At 42.9% G+C, this 17,837-nt stretch overlaps 1 protein-coding gene across 1 annotated transcript; it reads right to left on the bottom strand.

Moving 5' to 3' along the window:
- Positions 1 to 526: 526 nt before the first annotated feature.
- On the bottom strand, positions 527 to 2,153 carry LOC126988940 (uncharacterized). Its single transcript, XM_050847365.1, has 2 exons — positions 1,515 to 2,153; positions 527 to 1,421 (listed from the first exon to the last, which is right to left on the bottom strand). The coding sequence occupies exon 2, from the start codon at positions 1,266 to 1,268 to the stop codon at positions 846 to 848; it is 423 nt and encodes a 140-aa protein (XP_050703322.1). The 5' UTR covers positions 1,269 to 1,421; positions 1,515 to 2,153; the 3' UTR covers positions 527 to 845.
- Between the last annotated feature and the right edge of the window lie 15,684 nt (positions 2,154 to 17,837).

Genomic DNA, 17,837 nt, shown 5'->3' with positions numbered 1-17,837 from the left:
CGCTAGATGCACAAACATCACCAAATGCAGAGATAATCACTTATATTTTCAGAATCAATAGCAATATTTAGCATATCTTATAAGTTTTTGCCCGAAATAGCTACTTATTTTTTTTTTATTTAGTGCAATTTTTTACGTAAGTTTTTAACATCTAATAAATCCCTTAATTTTCACATTAGAAACTTAATACTTGAGGAAAGCATGCATAAACATCTTAATTTTACTCAACAAAAGCAAAATATTAATTTTTCTATATACAATCACAACTTATTTTGGTTGAATTCCGATGTCACTATTGCCGCAGCACGTCTTGCCGGCTATCTGGCCCTCGTCCCTGAACAATCACTTTAGCCTTTTGGCCTATGACTTGTGGGCCCCGGTCAGTTTCCTGGACTTGTACACGTCCCTGTTCCTCGCCGTCTCCTTCCTGCCCTCCTCGATACTGCTCCTCTTCCTGCCGGTCGGCTGCTTTAAGGCCTTGTTCTTCCTCGCTTCTGAGGTCACGTCCTTGGAGAAATTAGCACCGAAACAGTTGAAGAGGGACCTGCTGATGTGCGGCAAGATGGTGTTGGCCAGGTTGTGCCCCTCCTGGCACCTGTACCCCTGCAAGGTCGGGTCTGAGGCCGCCAGGAACTCCAGGAGGTGCCTGAACCCGTCCCTGTGGCGCATGGCAAGGGAGAGGAACCTCAACCTGCGCTCCTTCTTGTCCTCCCTGCACATCAGGGAGTCCCACAGCGACATCCCGAAGGACGCCATGTGGGCCATTGGGAGAGATGGCCGCTTCAGGACCGCCCGGCCCGTCTCCAGCTCTCCCCTGTCGACCAGCTCGACCAGGGCGTCGAACATCACAGAGGGCGGGTCGTCTCGAGCTCCACGGTAATCTTCATCTCCTCCTGCTGGGCAAGCTCCTGCTTGCAGCACTCGGCCACAGAGGAGTTGGCCTGGACCTTCCTGGCCAGGTAGCCGGCGTAGTTGCCGACCGCGGCGAGGAGCAACTCGTCCGTCGGCGGGTCCGGCTGGTCGTCGGTCAGCTCCCTGGCAAGCTGGGCCAAGATCACCTCGTCGTCCTCCTTCTCCTCTGCCTTGGCCCGGTCCAGGTCGGCCTGCACGTCCCCGGGGAAGAACCCGACGAGCTTCAGCAAATGCAGGCGCTGGGCCAACCTGTTGCTCACCATGAAGTTCTGCACGCTCGTCCAGTAGTTGGCGCCGCACATGGTGCGGCGCTTGCCGAAAGAGTGCTCAGTCGGGTCAGAGTTGGCCTTCCCCATGCACACATACTCGACCCCGGGGATCTTGCGGAGGATGATGTCCCTGCAGGAGGCGGGCAGGGCATTGCACGTGATGTGCAGAGCCGAGGCGGTGGGTGTCGGCAGCCTGCCGATCTTTGTCCCCCTCTTCTTCTTCTCCTTGCCGGCCCAAACCTGGAACATTTTATAAAATAAAAATAAAAATAAAACTGAACAAGCTTGCTGTCGATTCAATTTAATTTAATCAACTAAAGTGTGGTTAGGTACCTTGCAAATCTCGCCAATCTCCTGGAGGAACTTCCACTCGATCCACTGCCTTCTGTGTCTTCTTGTATCGTCCTCTGGATCCTTGCAGTTGTGGGGAAGGGTACAGAGACGATTAATAACTGTAGGTCCTTTACTTGGAGAGTAAACAGAGGCAGAACAGCGATAATCCTTTACAGAGGGGAAGTGCCCAGCTGACTGCGTGCCTAAGGCGAGTTAGGCGACGCGGGAACTGAGCTGAGTTGCCATGTAGGCACTAACTAAACGTACATTTCTTGTTTCCTAATACGTAAAACTGTGGACCTCACTATCCTACAGTTATCATTCATTTTACGTAAAGATTTCAACCTAAAGTTACGCAAATTTGCCATTTTTTACACAACGTTTTCAAAGTGCACGCATGGTGCTATTTTATATAAGTTACCTTGAATCCTCGACCAAATCACTCTAGAGACACTTCTGCCTGCTTGTATGCACTAAAACTTGAAGATTTCGTCCTGTTTCCACTTAAATTCGGAGTAAGAACGCAGAGTGTGTTTGAGTTGTCGCAGTGAAAGTCGCCATAACAATCGGCCCCTTACGCGAAGCCAGCGCGCCAAGACTGAAGAGATTTCCCGTCAACTAGTTGTGAAGTCTATGCTTTCTGCTATAAATAAAAGTTTTTTTCCCATGTTTTGTTTTCCTTAACTCGAATATTTCACATTTTAATCAATAACAAAGGCATCAAGCACTAATTGTATGTTCAAGCTATGTTTATTTTTTTTTCTGTTGACAAACTACATCGTTTTCCTTTGGTGACATTATTTTCACATGGGTGCAGTCTATCACTCCCACAACACCGGCAAGTTGGTAGAATTCTGCTTGCTTTACACGGATCTCCACCCTATCAAGGGGAGACTGGATAAACCTCCCGACTACCTACGGGTCACTGAGGGCGGCCAGAGTTTCCACAATCACCCTGCCTACACTACTCTGGCTTACCCCCTAACTCATCACTTGAACACTGCAGCATTTTTCCTGTAGCCAAGTACCTTTAATAAGTCAAAATCACTCAACCCCGGGGTGCGGGAATGCTCCCTTTGAACTGGATCTTGTAGCTCTCTTCTCACCAAATCAGTCACATACTCCATTCCTGCACGGTCTAATATGTATGTCTTGAGAAGTTCACCATCGTTATACAGTTCCAAAGCGCCCTATCAAACTCTAAATTGCGGAGGCGGGCTGGACGAGGAAATCCGGGGGCCATGTTGATATGGGTCTGGGTCTGGGATTCACTATTAACTTTACTATTAAGTGTTTAGAAGTCCTCGCCAGCACTCTCAAGTTAATACCAAAGTTAAGAGTAGGTATTAGGCTAATAGTTGTTGAGGATACACTTTGAGAGTGAAGTTAATACCAAAGTCGAAAGTTAATACCAAGTTTAGTATTAATAGTTGTCGAGGATACGGGCCCTGAACGAGGCAGCGTTGCAATCGGAGCAGAGAAAGATATTGCTGCGAATAGCGGTATAATAAACAGTATAAGTTAGACCAAGATAATTATATTCACCCACTCTTTCCCCCTACAAACCAATGATTCAATGTAAATCATTACTGATGGAAGTCAGCGTGCGTGCTAAAACAATGAGTTGGAAAGAAAAACATGATCACCTTGTTTTTAAAGATCGGCAGTAGGGCTACAACCTTGGTTCATTCCAGTATGTATACAGAAAGGTTAAACACATAAGACACATCTAACCACTGGTAGCCTCCCACAAATGCAGAGAAAGTAATATAATTGCGGTACAATAATATAACAATAATAGCATTACTCATGACATGCAGTCAGGCTATATCTACCTGGTAAATATATATATATATATATATATATATATATATATATATATATATTTATATATATATATATATATATATATATATATATATATATATATATATATATATATATAGTTCCTACTGTTCATTTTAATATTTATCTCCCTATATTTTTTTTTATTTAAAATGGGAAATAACCAGACCGAAGAAAAAAAAGTAGCAACATTTGCTGCTTGATCCCATGTAGCAACACTGCTGATGGGTACTGGGGGTTTGGGGTGGGTCTGGAGGGGGGGAGGCGCCTGGATGTAAGCAACGCTGCTCCTGCGCCATCTGTTGCAACCGACAACACCACGGTCTCCCATAGAGGCCCCCTCTCCTGTTCTATAGTCTCCTTGGTAACGTTTTAGTTAAGTTTAGGAAACGTATTGTAGTGACGCAACCAAACACCACCTAAATACGACATACGTATTTTAGGAGGGGACGTATGACACGTATATACGTACTACGTATATGCTACGAACTTTCCTTACGTTACCAAAACGTAACATTTACGTACCGTAGTGTGTTTGCTGGGTAAACGCCACACAAGTCACCATTTTGATAACTGCAGTAAAGAGTGAGTTGAGTGAAAGTCATAGTGTTAACCACATTGAAATCTTTGGGCGACTGACAAATACTCTTGTCTTCGTTTTATTTAAAGATATAAAACAGAAAACCACCAATTTTAATGGGTAACCAAAAGAAATATATCAATCGAAACTAATTTTCGTGTTTTATTTTTGCGATGACTAACATTTACTCTTTCCCAATCTACTGAAAAGTACTTTGCAAGAAAACACATATCATACACGATATATAAAGGATGTAAGTCAAATAACGCGAAAAAGTGTTGTTTTGTGGGAAATATGGAGACAGGTAACGAATGTTTTTTTCTCCATAAATGAATACAATGCTAGTAGTAGGGCATTGAAAAACTCAATAAATTAATAACTTCGTAATGAATTGTTTTACCACGTGCTACTGCCACTCAGCGAGCGTTGATGCCGATTTTTTTATATATATGCCTCGGCCCGAGGGACTCTTAAGATGGCTGCTGCGGGCTTCAGGATTTACACGGAGTTAACCAATCCAGTTATAATACAGATCAGTGTTCATTATTCATCGACGCTAACACAAATGATGACTTTCAAGGAAAAGTGAAGAAACTTGGATAGATATTCTGTTTCTTATTTATTGACTCTCCTTTAAGTATTCGACAGCATTGAAAGAACTGTTTCTTCCCGTTTATTAATTCTTTTACCACCTAAAACACCACCACCACCACCACCACCACCAACAACAACAACAATGGCTATATACAGCAATCAAGCAATCAAGCACCAATTTCTTTAGCGTCGTTCAAGTTTTCTTCATTGGTCGAGTCACCCCTAAAGCCGCGAAACTCCCTAAGATTGGAAAATTCTTCGCCGTGGTTCCCCTTCTGCCTTAGCGATTCAAGGCCAGACAGTCACTCGGACCCCAAATTGAGTTCTAGGTGTTGAGGGGAAAGTACGAAGAAAAATAAAGAAAATAACGTGAGAAACTAAAATAGAACAATAAAAAAAAAATACACTCCCAATCAAACCTAATGAAACCTTACCAAGCCTAATCACAAATAATTACAGAACGTCTCGAGGAATTAGTAGAAAAAAAAAAAAAATCCCGTAAGAAATTAGTGTGGCAGGATTCAAATGCTTTCCTACCCTAACCAAGCCGTGTGTGACCAAACCTAACCACGTATAACCAAGCCTAACCAAAACAAATTACAGATCATCTCGAGGGAAAACTAGAAAAAAAGGGGAAAAAAACGACGTAAGAACCTTAAAGTGGCAGGTTCAAAATGCTCTTTCACTCTAAATAAATCGAGGGTATCCAAGCCGATCTAAGTCTAACCAAGCCAAAGGAAAACTTATCGCAGTGTGTCTTTGGGGTAAAAAGTCAGAAAAAGGGAGAATGCGGCGTAAGAAATTGAAGCAAATAATAAATAAATAAATAAATAATTAAATATATAAAAGATATTGAAAAAGAATCTCAAATCAAGTGTAATCAAATTATTCAGATATAACCAAGCCGAATCACGTCACTTAAAAAAAAAAAACGTAACCGAACCAAAGTAGATGAAAGGAAACCGAAGTAAAAAACACAACTGAACCTTACGTCGATCCACTGCATCCAATCAAACGTGTCCTTACGTAGCCTAACCCAGCCTGAGCCAACCCAGCGAACAACACAGATGGCCCACCCACGCCTTACCCAACCCAGCTGAACGTGGCCAAATATTTACCAAGTGGAATCAAACAGGTAAATAACGTAAGATATTTGAGACTGGAAAAATTTAACAAACAAACAAACCTAACAGCATGACCTTCAGGTAAAAATGGATACAAAATTAAGTTTGTCAAGGTGTTTAAAAGCATTAATTTGCAGGTATACCGTTTTATATTCCTTATTAGTGGTAATATACGTAGTGTACAAAGAGGTGAGTTAGGTCAGAACTAGAAACGCTTCCCAGTTGCGGTAATACCGGTTTAAACTCCTTAACTTAACATAGTGAATTAAATATATGTTGCATTAGAACTAAGTCCACTTCCCAGTTGTAACCATAAAGTTTTAGGCAAGGCATACCCGAAAGTGAGTAGCATTAGACCTCGAACCTCGAAATGTAGACCAGTTAGTGCTGAGGACTAAACCTGTGCCTTCTGAGTCGAGGTCAAGGAGGCTACTAACTGATGAGCCGATACCGATGATCTAAAAGGTCACCGTGCCATGGACCTTTTCTGCGGCACTGTACCTGAGCCGATACCGATGAGCTAGAAGGTCACCGTGCCATGGACCTTTTCTGCGGCACTGTACCTGAGCCGATACCGATGATCTACAAGGTCACCGTGCCATGGGCTTTTTCTGCGGCACTGTACCTGAACCGATACCGATGATCTACAAGGTCACCGTGCCATGGACCTTTTCTGCGGCACTGTACCTGACACCACCGCCCAAAAATGTGGAAATTAAGAAAATGTGACCCCGCCCCCACTCGGGGTAGCTGGAAACCATTTTAATTAACCCACAATGGTTATATACAGTACATAAACTACAATAACGCAGTGAAACATCTCGGAATGCTACATTAACATGTTATTGCAATGTCTCTGATAAACTAAAACCATTTGGCATTTGTGTCACCCCGTTCTATATTCCTTAACAGCCGGATAATAGTGAATAAAAAAAGTGAATTTCATTGCTACTAGAACCTCTTCACAGTTGCATCCATTCCTTGTTCGTTAATAGCCGGAACATCGCCAATCAAAGAAGTGAGTTTCATTGCCACAAGGACCTCTTCACAGCTGCATCCATTCCGCGTTGAAAGAATCTTTACCGCAGTTAATATATGTAGCAGAGGAGCGAGTCAGGCTGGAACCTCTTCCCCGGGGCTAACCGACTCTCCGCCGCGTCCATTAGTGCTCGAAAAACCGGGTGAAAAAGATAATGGCCACACCGCCACCACCTCCATTATACAAATTTAATTAGCGTCACCGCCACCATTTGGAAGTAATTAGAGCAGTCTGTCTCCTCGCTAATACCAAACCTTCATCTTGTTAAAGGACGAAATGTGTTGAGAGGGAAAACAGATACGCGTGCCATGATGAAGGTTTAAATTGAGTCATTTGACGCTTAAAAAAAAAAAGTAATTTCACGCTAATTTCGGAGGGAGAGATTTGCCCTGACCCCTGAATGTATAAACCAACTCTTTGTCTTTCTCTTCTGCGTTCGTGTGTGTCTGTGTGTGTGTGTACGTATGTATGTCTGCATGTATGTATGTTTGTTAGTGAAAATCGTGGTCGTGGTGGTCGTGGTTGCTAGTCGTGTACATGTTATTATTACTCTTGTTATTGTTTTTGTCGTGGTTGTTTTTGCTGTTACTGTTGTTCTTATTTTCAACATCATGGTAAAGGTTCATTACACGAGGAATTTCATATTATCGTAGAAGAAAGAAAAAAAGAAATGAAGTTCAAAGGAAAAGGAAACAGAGAAAGGAAAAAAAAAACGAATGTGAGACGAAAATACCCGTCGATAAAGAAAAGACGGAAAGAAAGTGATCATGTAAGGGAAGAAACCTTGAAAAAAGTGTCACTCGCTGGAACACGAAGGAAATATACCAAGAAAAGAAAGAGAAAGAGAAAAGGTCGTGGCATTGCAGAAAAAAAATAAGAAATATATAAAGGGGGAGGTCGAGAGAGAGAGAGAAGGAGGAGTCATCCCATGCGATATAAAAGTGGATACTACATTCGTTCAGTCAAGTGAGGTATTTTATTTCGTGAGCAATTAGAAGGAAAGTTGCTCCATATATCATTTCTTCATCACACCTACATTCTCTTATTTCCTTCAGCATAACAAAAGTAAGCTATTTTTGGCAAGCAGTGAGTGGGACCTACACTAACTATCTCTTCTTCTTGCCTCTCTTCGCTTCTAATCTGCAAGACTGTAAAGACGGATATTTTTGGTAACAGAGGCAACGCAACACAGAATCTCTCCTCCTCTTCACGCCTCTTCGCTTCTTCTGTTCAATGCGTCAAGGGGCTATTGTTGGTGACGAGTGGGAGCTGTGCACACACTATCTCCTCCCCTTTATGCCTCTGCTCACTCTTCTTCCGTATAGTAAAGACAGTTATTTTTCTGGTGAAGTCAGTGAGTGTTGCACAAAATCTTTCCTCCTCCTCGCGCCTCTCCGCTTCTTCTGTTCAGTGCATCAAGGGAGCTATTGTTGGTGACGAGTGGGAGCTGTGCACACACTATCTCCTCCCCTTCATGCCTCTGCTCACTCTTCTTCCGTATAGCAAAGACAGTCATTTTTCTGGAGAACAGTCAGTGAGTGGTACACAAAATCTTTCCTCCTCTTCGCGCCTCTCCGCTTCTTCTGTTCAATGCGTCAAGGGAGTTGTTTTTGGTGACCAGCGGGAACGATACACAGAATATCCCCTTCCATTTATATCTCTGGGCACGTATTCTCAGATGATTTCGGCTCTCACAACATATTTCCCACTAAGGCTACGCGGGAGATTACTCGGATTTTCCTCATCAGTGTTTTTGTACATGCATGGTGCAGAAGTCTTGCCAAACTATCACTAGGCTCATAAAACTACCCATGGAAATACCCACATGCTTCTTCAATACTAGTGAACGCCCAGTACCCTTCCAAAAGTCTGCCCTACTTAGCCAGTCAGCTCTCTATCATTACGGGTCCCTCCACGCATAGTGAGGTCACTGGGAGGCGTGATTTGGCGTTCCTCGGAAAGGGATCACTTTGCTCCTTCCTCTCCTCTACTATACTCTTACTACTACTATTACTCTCAAGGGATTGTTTACAATACTGTGGATGGTTGCAGTGCAGTGTAAAGAGTGCATGATGTGACCACACTAGGACTCCTCTCTGTACACGACCATCAGTACTCGATGAACACTACAGACTGAAATGACTTCACACTCGCCCTTCATTGAAAGCGCTCTAACTGCCTCTAATGAAAACTGTAAATTGAGCGCTGAAGTATTGTTAGCCAGTTTGACGTACAGGTTCCGTGCGTGATTACCAGTTTGGGGGCAGAGAATGGCCAGTTTGAAGTACAGGTTCCGTGCGTGATTACCAGTTTGGGGGCAGAGAATGGCCAGTTTGAAGTACAGGTTCCGTGCGTGATTACCAGTTTGGGGGCAGAGAATGGCCATTTTGAAGTACAGGTTCCGTGCGTGATTACCAGTTTGGGGGCAGAGAATGGCCAGTTTGACGTACAGGTTCCGTGCGTGATTACCAGTTTGGGGGCAGAGAATGGCCAGTTTGAAGTACAGGTTCCGTGCGTGATTACCAGTTTGGGGACAGAGAATGGCCAGTTTGAAGTACAAGTTCCGTGCGTGATTACCAGTTTGGAGACAGAGAATGGCCAGTTTGAAGTACAGGTTCCGTGCGTGATTACCAGTTTGGAGACAGAGAATGGCCAGTTTGAAGTACAGGTTCCGTGCGTGATTACCAGTTTGGAGACAGAGAATGGCCAGTTTGAAGTACAAGTTCCGTGCGTGATTACCAGTTTGGAGACAGAGAAAAGAAGAAAAGTGCAGAAAGGAAGATAAAAAAAATAAAGGATGAGAGGAAGCAGCAGCTGAAGGAAGGCAAGGCGCAGGAGGAGGAGGAGAAAGGAGAGAAAAAAAGAACGAAAGAGAAAAAATAAAGGATGAGAGGAAGCAGCAGCTGAAGGAAGGCAAGGCGCTGGAGGAGGAGGAGAAAGGAGAGAAAAAAAGAACGAAAGAGAAAAAAAAAGTGAAAAGGAAGGAGATATAGTCTATCAGCAGTCTCCCAAACAGTGCCCTATTTAAGCAACAACCCAAACCCAAGTTACAACATTTGTCCTCATGCATAAAATCGTTCACTGGTATGTCTGGCAATAGAAAATCCATGATGACGTTGCAGGAAACTGGTGCGAGTTGAAAAATCGACGTTTTTGTAAACATACCCCACCCAAAACATGCAATTTTCATGTATGGCTCTGAATTATTATGGAAATGATTAAAATGTCTCCAAAATTATTTTACTTTATGAAGTTGAGGACAATAAATAAAACTATATCATTTTACCATTAAATAAATTCCTTAAATAAGTTATTTATCAATAAAATGTAAAATTATGGTCAAAATTGACCCTCGTTTTGAAATTGACAAGTCACACAAATGCCTCTCAATAAATAATGCTTCAAGAGTTTGGTTTCAAACAAGTTTTAGAATCTGCCCAGATATCCCCTTCATGCTGCCAGATCATTGGCAGTAAGATGTATTGCTTCTGAATCCTTACAGATCACTTGATGCTTCCCCTCCCCCCTAAATCGTAAAAAAAAGCACCTTTGATTTTCTCAAAGAAAATAAGGGACATGATTGTATTTTTTTTTTCAGTAATACATATAGAAGTCACAAATCCAAGTAATTAATTATTGGAAATGGTGCTAAACAGTTAATATAAAGTCTTGAAACTAGTACCCAAGGGCCATAACGCTCAGCTTTGAAACTAAAGTCCAGCTGCCCGTGCATGAGTGTTTGTATCACTTAGGTGTTCATTATAATTCTTAATATCATGGTACATCAACAACATGAAGTACCAATGAAAACTCTTTATTATATCACTCTAACATAGTAGGTGAAAGCTTTATATCTGTAAGTAAAATTACCATAGACTCTTGTTTATATTTATATTCCACACAGAAATACAAAGTCCTTTATATGGATAATCAGTATCAATCATCAGTGTCACTGTTAAGATTGGTGTAAGCTTCATTTGTCAGGGCATTCAAACACATGTCATGCAGCTTCACATGCACTTGTGCATGGTTGATTCAGGTTGAGCATGAACAGTTCATGCTGCATTTTTTTTTCTTTTTTACAACAAAGGAGGCAGCTCAACGGCACAAAAAAGAAAATAATAATAATAATAAAATAAGCCCGCTACTCGCTGCTCCCCCCCAAAAATTAAAAGAGGTGGCCGTAAGAAAGATCAATTTCGGGAGGAGAGGTGTCCTGATACCCTCCTCTTGAAAGAGTTCAAGTCGTAGGCAGGAGGAAATACAGATGAAGGAAGATTGTTCCAGTGTTTACCAGCGTGAGGGATGAAAGAGTGAAGATGCTGGTTAACTCTTGTATAAGAGGTTTGGACAGTGTAGGGATGAGCATGAGTAGAAAGTCGTGTGCAGCGGGGGCGCGGGAGGGGTGGAGGCATGCAGTTAGCAAGTTCAGAAGAGCAGTCAGCGTGGAATTATCGATAGAAGATAGAAAGAGAGGCAACATCGCTGCGGAATTTAAGAGGTAGAAGGCTATCAGTAGGAGGAGGAGAGCTGATGAGACGAAGAGCCTTAGACTCCAATCTGTCCAGAAGAGCTGTGTGAGTGGAGCCCCCCCACACGTGAGATGCATACTCCATACGAGGGCGGACAAGGCCCATGTATATGGATATCAACTGCGCGGGGGAGAAGAACTGGCGGAGACGATACAGAACGCCCAACCTCGAGGAAGTTGATTTAGCAAGAGAGGAAATATGAAGTTTCCAGTTGAGAGTCTGAGTTAAGGATAGACCGAGGATGTTTAGTGTTGAAGAAGATGACAGCTGAGTGTTGTCAAAGAATAGGGGATAGGTGCTTGGAGGATTGTGTCGAGTTGATAGGTGGAGAAATTGAGTTTTTGAGGCATTGAAGGACACTTGGTTCCGTCTGCCCCAATCGGAAATGATAGCAAGGTCTGAGGTTAAGCGTTCTGCAGCCTCCAGTCTGGAGTCGTGTACTTCCCGTTGTGATGGTCTTCTATTGAAAGAAGTTAAATAATGCAAAGTAGAGTCGTCGGCGTATGAGTGGACAGGACAGTTTGTTATGGAAAGAAGATCATTGATGAATAACAGGAAGAGAGTGGGTGATAGGACAGAGCCCTGTGGAACGCCACTGTTGATAGGTTTAGGGGAAGAGCAGTGACCGTCTAGCACCGCAGAGATAGAACGGCCGGAAAGGAAACTGGAGATAAAGGAACAGAGAGAGGGATAGAATCCGAAAGAGGGCAGTTTAGAAAGCAAAGACTGGTGCGAGACTCTATCGAAGGCTTTCGATATGTGTAACGCAACAGAGAAAGTTGCACCGAAATGGCTAAGAGAGGATGACCAAGAGTCAGTTAAGAGAGCAAGAAGATCGCCAGTAGAACGCCCCTTGCGGAATCCATACTGGCGATCAGATAGAAGGTTATAAGTGGAGAGGTGCTTTTGAATCTTCCGGTTAAGGATTGATTCAAAAGCTTTAGATAGACAGGAAAGTAAAGCTATAGGGCGGTAGTTTGAGGGATTGGAACGGTCACCCTTCTTAGGCACAGACTGTACAAAGGCTTACTTACAGCAGGAAGGAAAGATAGATGTTGATAGGCAGAGACGAAAGAGTTTGACCAGGCAGGGTGTCAGCACAGAAGCACAGTTTTTAAGGACAATAGGAGGCACTCCATCAGGTCCATAAGCCATCTGAGAGTTGAGGTCAGAGAGGGCATAGAAAACATCATTTGGAAGAATCTTAATAACAGGCATAAAGGAGTCAGAGGGGGGATGAGTAGGAGGAATATGCCCAGAATCGTCCAGGGTGGAGTTCTTACAGAAAGTTTGAGCAAAGAGTTCAGCTTTAGAGACAGATGAGACGGCAGTGCTGCCGTCAGGGCTAAGGAGAGGAGGGAAAGAGGAAGAAGTGAAATTGGAGGAGATATTTTTGGCTAGATGCCAGAAGTCACGGGAAGAATTAGAAGAAGTAAGGTGTTGACATTTTATATTAATAAAAGAAGTTTTGGTAAGTCGGAGAATAGATTTGGCACGATTCCGGGCTGAAATGTATAGACCAAAGTTAGTGGGAGTTCGAAGGCTCTGGAACCTTTTGTGAGCTGCCTCTCTATCTTTAATACCATGAGAACAAGTGCGATTAAACCAAGGCTTTTTAGAATGAGGAGTAGAGAAAATACGTGGAATGTATGCCTCCATTCCAGAGACAATCACCTCTGTGATGCGCTGAGCACACACAGAGGGGTCTCTCTCCTGGAAGAAGTAATCATTCCACGGGAAATCGGAAAAGTACATCCTCAGGTCGTCCCACCGAGCTGAAGCAAAATGCCAGAAGCATCGCCTCTTCGGTGGGCCCAGAGGATGTACAGGAGCGATAGGACAGGAAACAGAAATAAGTTTATGATCGGAGGAGACCAACGGAGAGAACAATTTGACAGAGTAAGCAGAAGGATTAGAGGTAAGAAAGAGGTCTAGAATATTGGGCCTGTCTCCAAGACGGTCGGGAATGCTGAACTAACTGCTCTAGGTCATTGAGGAGAGCAAAGTTGTAGTCTTGTTCACCAGGCTGGTCAGTGAAGGAGGATGAAAGCCAAAGCTGCTGGTGAACATTGAAATCTCCCAAGATGGAGATTTCAGCAAAGGGAGAGTGAGTCAAGATGTGCTCCACTTTAGAGCTCAAATAGTCAAAGAATTTTACATAGTTAGTAGAGTTAGGTGAGAGATAAACAGTACAGATGTATTTAGTAATAGAATGACCATGAAGTCTTAGCCAGATGGTGGAAAATTCAGAAGAGTCAAGGTCGTGGGCACGAGAGCAACTGGTGTCGTTGCGCACGTAGGCGCAACATCCAGCTTTGGATTGAAATTTAGGATAGAGATAGTAGGAGGGAACAGAGTAGAGGTTGCTGTCAGTAGCCTCAGAAACCTGTGTTTCGGTGAGGAAGAGAAGGTGGGGCTTAGAGGAGGAGAGATGGTGTTCCACAGAATGAAAATGTTGCAGAAATTGATAAGGAGGAGGTTCGAGGAGTTATCAAGACACCTCTCAAGTCGGCAGACAGAAGGGTAGTCCTCACTGGGGGAATTTATGGTCCCCCCCCCCCCCCCTAGTCGGGGACTCCGAGGCGGTGTTTTCGTTAGCCATTTTGAGTTTTGGGAAAAGGTGTGTGTGTTGTGTGAATGTAGTGTGGTGTAGAAAGAAAGAGGAACTGTGTTTAGAGAGCATGCTGAACTGCTCTCTGGTATTGATGAGACCAAAGGGAAACGGCTAGTGAGGACATAGGAAGGGTTTTTGAAGGGCTTCAGCATCCTCCTCGCTTCCCATATATCCTCACCGGGATTAGCTCACGCCCGTTCGGTAGGTGTCTTCCTACCTACTTCTAACACATGACCCCTCTGAACACTCACAAACTACAAGATTTAGTAGTTATGGTACCGCTTCCTGCTGTGTCATCATTCTAGGTGTCAGTGTTCCATATTCAGACTTCTCATAACCATATTCTGTAGCTGGGGGGATATTGTGAATTGGAATGTGGGCATGTTTCCAGATGTAGAGCCGGTACATGGCACGTTGTAGATGCAACATGAAACTGTCTCGAGTTGGGGGCATTTTCCTTACAGGTACTCCTTTCTCTGCTTTTTGACAGCGAAGTTCATTTAGTGAGCCACACTTGGTGTCCCCATACAGTCTGCAAACAAACTTTGCAGCTGTTGAGATCTGGGATTCATCAAGGGTGAGGCTGTCTCCTAGTGTGGCACAAGGTTCAAACTGAGCTGCATCCTTCATCATGAGTTTGCAGCCCTTCTTCTTGCCTTTGTCAAAAAAGGCACTGACTGTATCACAACCAGTGATACAGTAAAGTGGGAGAAGTAAAATGTGTTGAAGCTTGGTGAGATAGTCGTACAGTGTGTGGACAGGAATGTATCTAGTGACTGTAGTGTACTCTTCTCCTTTGCCAGTCAGGAAGTACACTTCTGTGTTGATTGTTGGCCAGTGGTGTAGCAGGAGTAACAAAACATCTGTGTCAGAGCTGCAAACTACTATTACCTTTGCTCCAGTGTTTGCCGCCGCGCAGGCATGGAGGACAAGTCTTGTGTCTGCCCTCTTGATTGGAAAAGATGTCAAGGGCTGGTAATACTGCAGAGCGGGTGATCATGATGCCATCCTCATCTTCACCTCCACTGACATATAGACTCTGATTTGCTGTGGTCAAGTTTTCCTTCTTCTCCTTCACATAATCAATGTAGAGTGCTGCCAGATGTGCATTGTTTTCAGTAATGGCCAAGAACTGTTTCCAGTATTCAGCTGGTACTTTAGTACTCGGTCTGATTTAAGGGAAGAGTCCTCCGTAAAAATGTGAAAATAATTTTCAAAATATACGAAATTGAGTTATATGGTCTATGGCAACATCCCATCCTTTGGCTTTCGAATGATAGATCTTTTTTCAGTCAGGCATAAATTTAGATTTTAAGAGCGAGGAGATTTAAATGGCTACTGTGTGGGCGTGGCACGCTGACTGCGGCGCTTTAGCTGGCATGCCAAATTATGGAATAAATATTGAAAAATCAAACATGCGACAATCTTCAGGCTGAAGTTTTTAACCCATGTAACAGCTTTGGAACACAATTTGGGTAGGCGGTGGCTGAATGGCTAGCGTGCGTGCCCCGCATTCATTGCGTGATGGACGACGCGGGTTCGAATCCGTCGCTACCACCTGGGATTTTTCAGTCACCACCGAGTGGCTTGAAACTACCCACATGCTGTCCTGAAGACCACCCATCAACCCGGACTCTAGAGGAAACCGTCCAAGTGAATCAAGAAAGAGCTCCGGGGCAGCATGAGCCAAGAAAAGATGGCGCCACTATAAAACACTTGCCTGCAGCATGACGGGCTGGGGACGAATACCATCTAGGCCCCTCAAGAGAGCCTACCGGCGTTTTAGGCTGGCACGTAAAATATAAAAAAATATGGATATGAAAAGTGTAACCTGCTCACAAAAATGTTTGGAACAAATGAATACATAGAAAAAGATTATAAATGAGAGAAAATAGAAGAATTACACCGAAGAAGACAATAGAGATGAAAAAGAAGACAGACAAAGGACTTCCAACCGATAGCTATGCATCTGGAGAGTACTGATCGAGCCTTGCAACAATGAGGGGCGTGGCGCGCCCTGAAATCCTCACCTTCGAGCGATTAAACCTTTATAAGGGGGACAAGGTGCCTGATCCTTTTATGCACTCACTGATATGTGATTACTGATCCCATGAAATTCATATCAAAGTAGCATTGACAGTATAGTACCTACACTGGGCCCAAGAACTTTAGTAAAACTTTAATCGCGTTTTTTTCAAAACTAGTACAAAATGAATATAAAAATATTTTTTGCTTTTATTTTCTGCACGACTTTCATGAAACTTAAGGACATACAAGATCATATATCGTACTAATATTCTACAAGATGTTTATTTTTTAAATTGGCATAGATTCGAAATATGGGAAAATTATCCGAAAACAATAAAAAAACATTTTTAGAAATATAAAAAAATTGTTAAAAAAAAATCTTGACAAATTATTAGAATAACAGTGAATTACCAGATGTGCTTGTCACAAGGAAATCACTAAAAAAAAATTGGCTGAGAAAAATTTATTCAAAGTTTTCATAAAAAAATAACGAAAAATTATTTTCTTTATTTTTCATTTCATCTGATCAGCTTGAAATGTTCATATGATAACAAAGGTACTAATATATACAACATATAAATTATTCATGACCATAGATGCAATTTTAATACACGTCGGACTTTCCCTTCTATATGCACTGTATGTTTTGCATGACTTCTCTGTGCGCTTTTCTCTTGTCTGAGACTTTGTACTGTTCTCCCTGTACACATCAAATGCTGTAAGTGTTTGTGTAACATCTGTGGAGATATCCTGAGTAGAATGAGTAACATGGGACAGGAACCTACTGGCCATATCTTTGAAAGTGATGGGCAGTGTGGTAGAGGGAGCAGGCAGCGACTGGATGACAGCATGGCCATCATATATCACAGCATCAACAGCTTGTCCAGGCTGGTGATTTTGTCTCCCGGAATCAGTTCTTGAAGCTTGTGCATGGTGTCTGATTTTTTACATGTTACCATTGTACCATCATGATTGAAGATGCTCATGGGCACAGGGGCATTTTCAAATGCCATCACCCTTTGTAGTGGGACCTTCTTGATGGCACTGACTGCTATTAGGCGAAGATACATGGTTTCACCCTTGATAGATAAATTCTTTGATCTGATTTTGACTTTCTTTTTCGTCTCTTTCATGGTCTTGATGTTTGACCGAGGTATGGGTGCATAGAAGCTCTCTGGGTTGTCAGATGCCAGGTTAGAGGCAAAGTTATCAGCCATGGTGGTGCCCTTGTCAAGTGCACTACAGAGACTTTTCTCTATGGCATCTGGTGCAACTGCTGCTGTAGCTATGTTGATCAACTTTGTGGATGCTTCGGAGATATCAAAGGGATCTTCACATGGCCCCTGAAGCATGTCACGTATCTTCTTCACATCAGAATTCCATCTAGTGTCAGATGCTTTCGTCTTTGTCTGTGCTGGCTGGTTGTCATCAGGGAGGCTGGTATCTGTACCCTTCTTGAATTTTGCAGTAGTGATAGGTCGGGCTATAAACCACCTTACTAATGCTTGGCTTCGCATTGTAAGACCAATGATCCCTCCCGCTTCCTTCATATCTTTGTTCTGTATTGTTTCCAATGCATAATCCAGCCAAACAAAATTGAAGTAGCCATCTGAGAGCTTAACCACACCCCCTGTATTGGTGAATTCTGTGGCAATCTCTTATGGGAGATGTCTCATCTGTAGCAGAGAGACTGGCCTAAGAAATCACATACATGTGCTGTTTTTTTCCTTAGTGTGAAACAATAATTACTTTATGCATAGTAAACTAAGCTGAATAAATAATAAGCTGACCATCGTTACCCTTGGGGCATGGTTTCAAGGCTTGAAATTAATTGTTTAGCACAGTTATAGTGAATGATCATAAATTATATTGTGATTTGTAGATAGGATATTGGACAAATATGATCATAGTCTTCAATTTATATGAGAAAGTCATATTTTATGATTTATATGATTTAGGGGGAAGAG

Source organism: Eriocheir sinensis, unplaced genomic scaffold, assembly GCF_024679095.1.
Source record: "Eriocheir sinensis breed Jianghai 21 unplaced genomic scaffold, ASM2467909v1 Scaffold1013, whole genome shotgun sequence".
NCBI classification, from domain to species: Eukaryota; Metazoa; Arthropoda; class Malacostraca; order Decapoda; family Varunidae; genus Eriocheir; species Eriocheir sinensis.
The sequence above is the reverse complement of the archived record's forward strand: the minus strand, read 5'-3'. Positions and strand labels throughout refer to the sequence as shown.

Coding starts and splice junctions, on each gene's coding strand:
- LOC126988940 (XM_050847365.1), bottom strand. CDS start 1,268: ATGGGGAAGGCCAACTCTGACCCGACTGAGCACTCTTTCGGCAAGCGC.